We start from the raw sequence: 11,629 nt of genomic DNA on the forward strand, positions 1-11,629 counted from the left end.
TACCGAGATGAGGTAGTCATTCAAAAATCATGTTAAACACTATTCTTGCACACAGAGTGAGTCCATGCAACTTATGTGACTTGTTAAGCAATGTTTTACTCTTGAACTTAAGCTTGCCATAAAAAAGGGTTTGAATACGTATTGACTCAAGACATTTCACCTTTTCATTCCACTTTGACATTATAGGGTATTGTGTGTAGGCCAGTGACACAACATCTTAATTTAAAATGTGGAAAAAGTAAAGAGGTGTGAATACTTTCTGAAGGCACTGTATTACTGTATTTTCCCATCACATTATTACTAAACTGATGTGAACTTAAGCTTTAAATGATCTTGTGAATGTATCTGAGTTTCGTAAATAATACAGATCAGTATTAACTAACCTCTTACCAGCCACAACGTAAAACTAAGCCGTCAGAGGAAAGGTTGATCTTACTGGTTGAAGTTGTCCTGGTGCAGGTCATGTAAATATCTGGGGATGCGGGACATGAAGACGTAGCGATAGCCAGCGTTATCGTTCTTCTTCTGAGTGTTCCTCGTTTGCTTCTTAGCCAGGTTGTAACGTCACACACCCACTGTGGTCTGGTTGAGGTGAAGAGAAGTTGGGTGTCAAGATAAGATTTAAGGTCTTTCCTCAACTTAAAAATAGGCCTATTTGGTCTGTATAAGAAAAAGCAAGATGAAGATTGATGATGTCAACATCACTCACATAGTTCCCCTGCATCAGCCTCTCGGCCCTCTTGGTGATACGGGGAGAGGAGGAGAGGAAGGGAGGAGGGTTGCGGTTCTCCACTTTGGGCAGACTAACATCTTCATAGAATCCACGACCAGAGTGTCTCTGCTGTTATTGTTTGATGTGAGTTTGAGGTATAAGACTGGAGGCGAGCCAGCTAACTACATCTGATTACTACATCTATGCTGCTAAAACAGCATGAACATATTCTGAATATTACACTAATTGCATGGATATGATCACTTGTTAGCTACTTTATATTTTAACTACGTTGGTCTACATTACGCTATATCAATGTGTTTACATTGTGGACTGAGTAGACCATGACAGGGGTGTACTGACCGCTGGCCATGGGTACTGGGGCAGGGAACCCAGGTAGATGCATTCAGTAGGGAGGGAAGGGTACTGGTCTAGGGTGCCAAACTTGCCTTGGTGTCCTTTCTCTGGTCGCAGAATGTCCTCACACAAGACCTTCGCTGGCTTGGCGAACGTACCCAGATTCAGATTGGCTTTTTTCTAGGGCAGGAAGGAGGCGAAATAACCCAATTATTCAGAAATAGCATGTGAAGGGATGTCCTCAAGGCAAGGAAGATGCAAGCAGGGTTTGAGGTTGAAATACACATCAAACATGCATAGCTAATTGCGTATCTTCCATTTTCCTTTTCAACTGCTTATCACAAAGGAAAGAAAATGATTGAACATAATGTAGTACAAAAAATGATAATTTAATGAGTTCATGATGGAATGGATCAATTATCAATCTTCACAGTGGGTCATGGTAACACACTATGAAATATCAATTATCCAATTCGTCTGGCAATTCCTCTAGATGCACTTTAACAGCTCTCTTAACAACCCTCAATGGCACTCCCTTCACCCTTTTGAATATGTACAGTGAGGGAAAAAAGTATTTGATCCCCTGCTGATTTTGTACGTTTGCCCACTGACAAAGAAATGATCAGTCTATAATTTTAATGGTAGGTTTATTTGAACAGTGAAAGACAGAATAACAACAACAAAATCCAGAAAAAAGCATGTAAAAAATGTTATAAATTGATTTGCATTTTAATGAGGGAAATAAGTATTTGACCCCCTCTCAATCAGAAAGATTTCTGGCTCCCAGGTGTCTTTTATACAGGTAACGAGCTGAGATTAGGAGCACACTCTTAAAGGGAGTGCTCCTAATCTCAGCTTGTTAACTGTATAAAAGACACCTGTCCACAGAAGCAATCAATCAATCAGATTCCAAACTCTCCACCATGGCCAAGAACAAAGAGCTCTCCAAGGATGTCAGGGACAAGATTGTAGACCTACACAAGGCTGGAATGGGCTACAAGACCATCGCCAAGCAGCTTGGTGAGAAGGTGACAACAGTTGGTGCGATTATTCTCAAATGGAAGAAACACAAAAGAACTGTCAATCTCCCTCGGCCTGGGGCTCCATGCAAGATCTCACCTCGTGGAGTTGCAATGATCATGAGAACGGTGAGAAATCAGCCCAGAACTACACGGGAGGATCTGGTCAATGATCTCAAGGCAGCTGGGACCATAGTCACCAAGAAAACAATTGGTAACACACTACGCCGTGAAGGACTGAAATCCTGCAGCGCCCGCAAGGTCCCCCTGCTCAAGAAAGCACATATACATGCCCGTCTGAAGTTTGCCAATGAACATCTGAATGATTCAGAGGAGAATTGGGTGAAAGTGTTGTGGTCAGATGAGACCAAAATCGAGCTCTTTGGCATCAACTCAACTCGCCGTGTTTGGAGGAGGAGGAATGCTGCCTATGACCCCAAGAACACCATCCCCACCGTCAAACATGGAGGTGGAAACATTATGCTTTGGGGATGTTTTTCTGCTAAGGGGACAGAACAACTTCACCGCATCAAAGGGAAGATGGACGGGCCATGTCCCGTCAAATCTTGGGTGAGAACCTCCTTCCCTCAGCCAGGGCATTGAAAATGGGTTGTGGATGGGTATTCCAGCATGACAATGAACCAAAACACACGGCCAAGGCAACAAAGGAGTGGCTCAAGAAGAAGAACATTAAGGTCCTGGAGTGGCCTAGCCAGTCTCCAGACCTTAATCCCATAGAAAATCTGTGGAGGGAGCTGAAGGTTTGAGTTGCCAAACGTCTGCCTCTAAACCTTAATGACTTGGAGAAGATCTGCAAAGAGGAGTGGGACAAAATCCCTCCTGAGATGTGTGCAAACCTGGTGGCCAACTACAAGAAACGTCTGACCTCTGTGATTGCCAACAAGGGTTTTGTCACCAAGTACTAAGTCATGTTTTGCAGAGGGGTCAAATACTTATTTCCCTCATTAAAATGCAAATCAATTTATAACATTTTTGACATGCATTTTTCTGGATTTTTGTTGTTGTTATTCTGTCTCTCACTGTTCAAATAAACCTACCATTAAAATTATAGACTGATCATTTCTTTGTCAGTAGGCAAACGTACAAAATCAGCAGGGGATCAAATACTTTTTTCCCTCACTGTAGTACTTATAATTGTTCATAAATATATTTTTTCATTTAAACTTTTATACAGGTTATTGTAATAGAGATAAAATCTAATTTAAGGGCCTAGTTACCAGGGCAGCAAAATATCCACAGGTGATTGGCTTGTCTCGTTGGCCAGTGAAGAGGTCGTAGGGTCCTCGTTTGCTGATGTGGCGACTGAGGAGCACGTCTTGCTGATGTGGCGACTGAGGAGCACGTCAGTGAAGGTCGGTAGGTGGTAGGTACCAGGACACAGACCAGAGTCCTGAACACAGAGAGAAGCAAACATCCATAAGCATGTGTCTGTGTTGTCCCTGTCTGTGTTGCTGCTGGTGAAAAACTCAATTTCCCCCTTATTCCCCCAATAAACCTTGTTCATTCATTCATTCAGTTTCCCCTATATGTAGCTAATCACTAAGGATTAGTTTACACAGGCACCCTTATTCTGATGTATTGGCATATCTGATACATCTAATATTTTCCCCATTATATAAACAGCAAAAAAATCACATTCACATTTAAGGACTACTAAACTCACCACTATGAGCTCTGGGAAGCGTTCCACTCCAGCACTGAAGTCCATCATTGGACGGGAGCCAATCGGCTTCCTCCTCCTCTCATCCAGCAGCCCAGATGGGATGCCCCCCTTCCCATAAGCCCCTGGGCCTGGAGTAGTTTGCTTCTGTCAAATGACAAGGAGGAATTACAATAATACCATTAATCAATTATCTTCTACCCAGTGGAGCAAAAGGAAACCAGTTCCTCTAAAGTTTTCTTCCTTCTAGGGATTTTTTCCATGCCACTGTGCTGCTGCTTGCTCCTTAGGAGTCTAGGCTGGGTTACTGTAAAGCACTTGACCAATGTTCTACATTTTTACATTTTAGTCATTTAGCAGACGCTCTTATCCAGAGCGACTTACAGTTAGTGAGTGCATACATTTTTCATACTGGCCCCCTGTGGGAATCGAACCCACAACCCTGGCGTTGCAAGCGCCATGCTCTACCAACTGAGCTACACAGGGCCCAAATGACTTGTAACACAATGACTTGTATGTGAGTATTTGTCTCCCTCTAGTAACTACAGTACATTTGTGAAGTCTTTAAACCTCTCATCCCTGCTGTCACACACTCCTCTCACACTGTATGGCTTCTTCCAGAGCTCAGTGAAGTCCTGGATGTCATACCTCCCTGGGCCTACCCTGGTTCTCTAGGTTGTGGAACAGTTTAGCATTAGTTACACTGGAACCCTCCACCAATATAATTATTGTGTTTCATCAGTTTAGATTACATTTTATAACACACTCCATTGATTGTTTGGTGGAAGTATTCATTTTACACGGCTACATTTGTGTACAGAATCAAAATCTAATTGGCCTTCATACTGGCTTGGACTGGAGCTGAAAAGTCCCTAAACTGTTGCCCTCATTACAGAAGCATCAATGCGTCTATATAGGACAACATGACAGACCAAACAAAAATAAACAGGGTCTATTTCAGTGTCGGTTCTGTGATGTCGTGAAGTGATACAGTGGCTTGCGATAGTATTCACCCCCCTTGGCATTTTTCCTATTTTGTTGCCTTACAACCTGGAATTAAAATGGATTTTTTGGGGGGGTTGTATCATTTAATTTACACAACATGCCTACCACTTTGAAGATGCAAAATATTTGTTTGTGTGAAACAAACAAGAAATAAGACAAAAAAACAGAAAACTTGAGCGTGCACAACTTTTCACCCTCCAAAGTCAATACTTTATAGAGCCACCTTTTGCAGCAATTACAGCTGCAAGTCTCTTCGGGTATGTCTCTATAAGCTTGGCACATCTAGCCACTGGGATTTTTTCCCATTCTTCAAGGCAAAACTGTTCCAGCTCCTTCAAGTTGGATGGGTTCCGCTGGTGTACAGCAATCTTTAAGTCAAACCACAGATTCTCAATTGGATTTAGATCTGGGCTTTGATTACGCCATTCCAAGACATTTCAATGTTTCCCCTTAAACTACTCAAGTGTTGCTTTAGCAGTATGCTTAGGGTCATTGTCCTGCTGGAAGGTGAACCTCCGTCCCAGTCTCAAATCTCTGGAAGACTGAAACAGGTTTCCCTCAAGAATTTCCCTGTATTTAGCGCCATCCATCATTCCTTCAATTCTGACCAGTTTTCCAGTCCCTGCCGATGAAAAACATCCCCACAGCATGATGCTGCCACCACCATGTCACGCACTGACTCTAGGGACTGGTATTTGTTGAGTCAGGGTGTGTATTTTCTGTGTTGGGTTTGTCTATGTTAGTTTCTAGTTTGTTTAGATCTATGTTGGCCAGGGTGGTTCCCAATCAGAGGCAGCTGTAGCTCGTTGTCTCTGATTGGGGACCATACTTAGGTAGCCTGTTGGCACTAGTGGGGTGTGGGATCTTGTTCCGTGTAAGGTATGTTGTGTGTATGCTACCTTGGACTTCACGTTTCGTTTGTTGTTTTGTCGTGTGTTCAGTACGTAAATAAATATGAATGCATATCACGCTGCGCCTTGGTCCTTCTCGTCCGTAAACGATCGTGACAGAAGATCCCACCAAGCCTGGATCAAGCAGCGTGACGAGGAGAGAGGATGGACTTGGGAGGAGATGAGCGAGAGTCTGGCAAGAGGGATGGAGGCCATGATCACGGGGGAGAGACAAGCCCAAAACATTTTTAGGGGGGCGCTCACGCCGTGGACGACGAGGCAGCAGGAGGCCGCGATAGAGCGGTTCAGCCGTTTAGCAGAGGAGGCCGCCAGATTAAGGGGGTCATTGGTTCAGAGGGAACAGAAGGAAAGTGTAGAGGCACGGCGAGAGGAGCTGGTTAGGCAGCAGAAGGAGCGGGGGTTAATGAAGGAACCCAGTCCCGCTCCTTGCACCAATCAAGTGGTGCGTGTCGCCAGTCCGGTCCGGCCCGTTCCTGATTCCCGCACTAAGCCAGTGGGGGGTGTTCCCAGTATGGTTCGGCCCATTCCTGCCCCGTGCACCAAGCCAGTGGTGCACGTCGCCAGCCCGGTCCGACCGGTTCCTGTCCCTCGCACCAAGCCAGTGGTGCGCGTCGCCAGCCCGGCCCGGCCCGGCCTGTTCCTGCACCCCGCACTAGGCCAGTGGTGCGCGTCGCCAGTCCGGTACGGCCCGTTCCTGCTCCCCGCACCAAGCCAGTGGTGCGCGTCGTCAGCCCAGTCCGGCCCGTTCCTGCTCCCCGCACCAGGCAAGTGGTGCGCGTCGCCAGTCCGGTACGGCCCGTTCCTGCTCCCCGCACCAAGCCAGTGGTGCGCGTCGTCAGCCCAGTCCGGCCCGTTCCTGCTCCCGCGCAAGCCAGGAGTGCGCGTCGTCAGCCCAGTCCGGCCCGTTCCTGCTCCCCGCACCAAGCCAGTGGTGCGTGTGTCCAGTCCGGCACGGCCCGTGCCTGTTCCACCGGTGCCTGGTCTGGCACCGGTCAGCTGCTCCACTCCGGAGCCAGAGCAATCCGCTCCACCGGGGTCCAGTCCAGCTCTGGTCAGCGGCTCCACTCCGGAGCCAGAGCAGTCCGCTCCACCGGTGCCTGATCCAGTTCCGGTCAGCGGCTCCACCCCGGAGCCAGAGCAGTTCGATCCACTGTCGTCGGGTCCAGCTCCAGTCAGCGGTTCCAGTCCAGACCCAGACGTCAGCCCCTCTCCAGGTTCGGGGTCTCCCACACCAGGGTCCAGACAGGGCGTGGTACTGCGTGGGAGGAAGGAGAGAGGAAGCAGCGTGCCAAGGTCCAGACCAGACCAGGGGCGCAACGGGGAGGTGGAGAGTAAGTGGTGGTCACACCCGGAGCCGGATCCGCCTCCGAGGCGGAATGCCCACCCGGCCCCTACCCTGTTAGGTTTATGTGGCGCGGTCGGAGTCCGCACCTTTCGGGGGGGGGGGGTACTGTCACGCCCTGACTCTAGGGACTGGTATTTGTTGAGTCAGGGTGTGTATTTTCTGTATTGGGTTTGTCTATGTTAGTTTCTAGATCGTTTAGATCTATGTTGGCCAGCTACAGCTGCCTCCCAATCAGAGGCAGCTGTAGCTCGTTGTCTCTGATTGGGGACCATACTTAGGTAGCCTGTTGGCACTAGTGGGGTGTGGGATCTTGTTCCGTGTAAGGTATGTTGTGTGTATGCTACCTTGGACTTCACGTTTCGTTTGTTGTTTTGTCGTGTGTTCAGTACATAAATAAATATGAATGCATATCACGCATATCGTGACACACCATGCTTTACTGTGAGGATGGTGTTCTCGGGGTGATGAGAGGTGTTGGGTTTGCGCCAGACATAGCTTTTTCCTTGATGGCCAAAAAGCTCAATTTTAGTCTCATCTGACCAGAGTACCTTCTTCCATATGTTTGGGGAGTCTCCCACATGCCTTTTGGCGAACACCAAACGTGTTTGCTTATTTTTTTCTTTAAGCAATGGCTTTTTTCTGGCCACTCTTCCGTAAAGCCCAGCTCTGTGGAGTGTATGGCTTAAAGTGGTCCTATGGACAGATACTCCAATCTCCACTGTGGAGCTTTGCAGCTCCTTCAGGGTTATCTTTGGTCTCTTTGTTGCCTCTCTGATTAAAGCCTTCCTTGCCTGGTCTGTGAGTTTTGGTTGGCGGCCCTCTCTTGACAGGTTTGTTGTGGTGCCATATTCTTTCAATTTTTTAATAATGGATTTAATGGTGCTCCGTGGGATGTTCAAAGTTTCTGATATTTTTTTATAACCCACCCTGATCTGTACTTCTCCACGACTTTGTCCCTGACCTGTTTGGAGAGCTCCTTGGTCTTCATGGTGCCGCTTGCTTGGTGGTTCCCCTTGCTTAGTGGTGTTGCAGACTCTGGGGCCTTTCAGAACAGGTGTATATATACTGAGATCATGTGACAGATCATGTGACACTTAGATTGCACACAGGTGGACTTTATTTAACTAATTATGTGACTTCTGAAAGTAATTGGTTGCACCAGATATTATTTAGGGGCTTCATAGCAAAGAGGGTGAATACATATGCACGTACCACTTTTCAGTTATTTATTTTTTAGAATTCTTTGAAACAAGTTACTTTTTTCATTTCACGTCACCAATTTGGACTATTTTGTGTATGTCCAATACATGAAATCCAAATAAAAAACCATTTAAATTACTAGTTGTAATGCAACAAAATAGGAAAAACACCAAGGGGGATGAATACTTTTGCAAGGCACTGTAGATGCTGTATGACAATTTCCTAACGGATACAAGTCATCATCATTATCATGGATGCTGCTCCCTCACCAGGAGGCGGTTGGTCAGCCATGTGTCTCTATACAGCAGGTGGGGCATCTGGGCCTGCTGGGCCATCTCCTGCCCCCTCTTCCGCCCTGGTACCCTGGCCCTGCTCTGGACCACCTGGGGGCTGAAGTCCCCCATGTCCACCTCATACTGACCTGGACCCAGGTTACGCTCCTGACACAGACAAAGAGATACACAAACGCGGTGGAATAAAATAGAATTGAATAGAAAATAAAATATAACTTCATTATTTATATTCTAGTTTATTAGTTCAGCTCAACACATGGATTGCACACACACACATTTAGGAGGAGAGTCATGCAAAGCCTTGACACATACTGTATCTTCCAAGTTAATTTTTTTGAAAATCACATCAAATCGAATGAGATACTGTAATGTGCTTTTATTTACCAAGTAACTTATCAGTCTCTTGCAGTGGTTGATTTCTGTGAACGTGCCAATCTTCTTTTTGGATGGATAGACTCCTGAAACATCAAACCTTATTGGGAAAATTGAAAGATTGATATTTTATGCTTAGACCTACAATACTACAATAGTTATTTACAAGAGATGTTTACAATCATTATTGATTGTCATGTTTCATAGGGGTAATTTAATGGAAATATTAGCAAAACAAAGAACCTTGCAGACTGTGTTCCAAATGGAGCCCCTGGGAACTTTTTGTCGCCCATCTTTGACCATAACTTTTTCCAGGCATATCCCAATTTCCAGGCATATCCCAATCAATTACAGCAAATGTCAGATGGCTTTTCTTTACCTGTCCCAGCAGTGACGTCAGTGACAACTCTGACGTCATGTGACGTAATTAAGTCATTATCTGGATCCATAATGTAGGCTAAATAAACCAGCATAAGCTTGTCAATTGTTTTATTATAGTTGGCTATACTAGACATTCGTTTATAAGTAAATAAAATAAATAAATGTAACAATCAAAAAATTGTAATTCGAATTAAATAGCTATTTAAGTATCAAAAATGTTTTTACACATGCGCGCATATTCTGCAGGTGCCCGCTATCTCTTAATACTTGTCGACTGCGGTTCATATTCAGGTTCATATTCACCTAAATTAAATTCCTGATGTTTTTGTGCCGACTGGGTGGACCCACGTTGAGCTGTCGACGAGTGGCATTGCCTCCGCAGATGTTAGGTTACCGGTTGTTGGCTGTCCGTCTCTGACAGTGATTGGGTAACAATATCGACAGCCTTTGAGAATAATTAATTAAGGTATCTATCGACGCATCCAGTTATTTCCCACGTTTTTGCAATGGCTCACGCTGCTTTTGAAACGCGTCAGTGGAAAAGTTTGCTCCAATCCCTCAATGGAATCCTAGTTCATTATGGAGCGTTCAGGAACACAATGCGCACGTGAGGTCTTTTTTTCAAGTTGACTATGCCTGCGGGCAAGCTAACATGTTTTGTGTCACAGGTAATTTGTCAGGGCTGATTTCCAATATACGGTTTGCTTGGATCGTTGCGCGTAGGCTAACCCTAAAGTTCTCTAACAGTTCTATATTCAAGTAGGATTTCATAATATTTTATTATGGAAGAAGAGAGTGTGAACGAGTCATTTCCAGATTTGAAAGAGCTGGAAAATAAAATTGGGATGAATACTCCGGAGAGCCTGTTGAGGTTGATGCAGGGGGATGCTTCGCTCTGCGCTGAGTGGAGTTCCGACAGTCCGGAGGGGAGAGACAACAGCACCAGCGACAGTCTGACGGACAAGATCAGAAACTTGAAACTGGAGATGGTAAGGATTCCTTTGCAGAATGCAATTTTTAATGGTTCTGTATGATTTGATTATATAAACTGTGTGTGTGTGCATTCTTTTCTCCTGTTCAGTTTTTCTATGAGTAGGTTTATTTTTCAAAGCTATACAAATGCTGTATAGAACTCTCCCACCAGACCATGTTTGGCTTGCATTAGTGATAGCCACAACAATTTTATTGACAGTCATTGACAGTTCTGTCACCACCACACCATCCCCCTCACCCAGCTGAGGTCCTTCATTCCATTCAAATCATTTGACACGTTTTAAGTCTAAATTCCTCAGCTCACTACTGTCCTCTCACATTCCCTCCCCACCCTCCTCCCACAGGGCTGTCTGCGTGCTGCAGACGTGCGGGTCCTGCGCCAGCTGGTGGCGGTGCATGAGGCCATGGAGGCTGTGCGCTGGCTGCTGGAGGAGCGTGGCACCCTGGCAAGCAGGGGCAGCAGCCTGACAAGCAGCCAGTGTAGCCTGGCCGAGGGGCCTGGCATGTCCCCCTGCAGAGAGGGCCTGAGTCTGGCCCTAACTAGCCGGAAGAGTCCTCTACATGACGCCAATGAAGAGGAAGAGCTGCCAGTACCAGATAGCATCTCCGGGCACAGCTACTTCGATATGCTCACCAACACCGTTTCTTCTAATGATACAGACACAGGGTTGACACTAGAGGGCAGGATTGTTAGCCATCCTGAGGGGACAGGAGAAACTGGGACACCTTACTGTGGTCTCCCAGAGGAGAGACAAGGGGCCTCTGACGGTGACATCCTGGGGGTGGAGGAACAGACCATTCCCAGTTGTGAGGTTCTGTTGGGGTATGATGCTCAGTGGTGCTGGGTGGAGTCTCAAGACGATGTGACATTTCTCTGATGTTATTAGCGCAATTCAAAAGATGCTTTATGAAATGAAACCTACCAAACTTACAGGATGCAGCGGTGCTACAGTTGGACATGAAGTGCCCTGTCCTGGACTGAGTGACATTTAAATTGACATTACAAAAGTGTCCATGGTGGACTGGATGATGAATGCTAGTAGCATTGTTCTCTTTAGAAGATCAAGGTGTACTCATGTTTTGATTTAGCTACTTTGGCTTTTCAATGTGACTATTGTTCATTCCATTGTTACATTCACAGTTTCTGCTTCTTTCAACAAGATGTAATCAGATCGATGTCATGTTTCCACTATGCCTTGTATTGGTAAAGAAAGCTTTATGTAGAGGGCTATGCAGAAAATGCATTGATGTTATGAAATTCCATAAAGGGACTTCACTAAAATGACAGACATTCCCTTCCTTTTGAAACTGACATTCATCCCATCTCCAGTGTGATGCCATAATGAACCATTTTCTCTTT

General features: G+C 45.7%; 1 protein-coding gene and 1 long non-coding RNA gene across 2 annotated transcripts; one reads left to right on the forward strand and one right to left on the reverse strand.

Moving 5' to 3' along the window:
• Nucleotides 1-8,579: 8,579 nt before the first annotated feature.
• On the reverse strand, nt 8,580-9,838 carry LOC121534704. The gene is made up of 3 exons (XR_005994661.2): nt 9,580-9,838; nt 8,908-8,995; nt 8,580-8,670 (listed from the first exon to the last, which is right to left on the reverse strand). It is a non-coding gene; the product is annotated as an uncharacterized LOC121534704 (long non-coding RNA).
• Nucleotides 9,839-9,964: 126 nt separating this feature from the next.
• On the forward strand, nt 9,965-11,532 carry LOC121534703 (leucine rich adaptor protein 1-like). The gene is made up of 2 exons (XM_041841287.2): nt 9,965-10,265; nt 10,614-11,532. Exons 1-2 carry the CDS (start codon nt 10,059-10,061, stop codon nt 11,145-11,147), a joined length of 741 nt encoding a protein of 246 aa, XP_041697221.1. The 5' UTR covers nt 9,965-10,058; the 3' UTR covers nt 11,148-11,532.
• The last annotated feature ends 97 nt before the right edge of the window (nt 11,533-11,629 follow it).

This window comes from Coregonus clupeaformis, chromosome 21, assembly GCF_020615455.1.
Source record: "Coregonus clupeaformis isolate EN_2021a chromosome 21, ASM2061545v1, whole genome shotgun sequence".
Classification (NCBI taxonomy): Eukaryota; Metazoa; Chordata; class Actinopteri; order Salmoniformes; family Salmonidae; genus Coregonus; species Coregonus clupeaformis.

Coding starts and splice junctions, on each gene's coding strand:
- LOC121534703 (XM_041841287.2), top strand. CDS start 10,059: ATGGAAGAAGAGAGTGTGAACGAGTCATTTCCAGATTTGAAAGAGCTG. Junction 10,266..10,613: donor GAAACTTGAAACTGGAGATG/GTAAGGATTCCT, acceptor CTCCTCCCACAG/GGCTGTCTGCGTGCTGCAGA.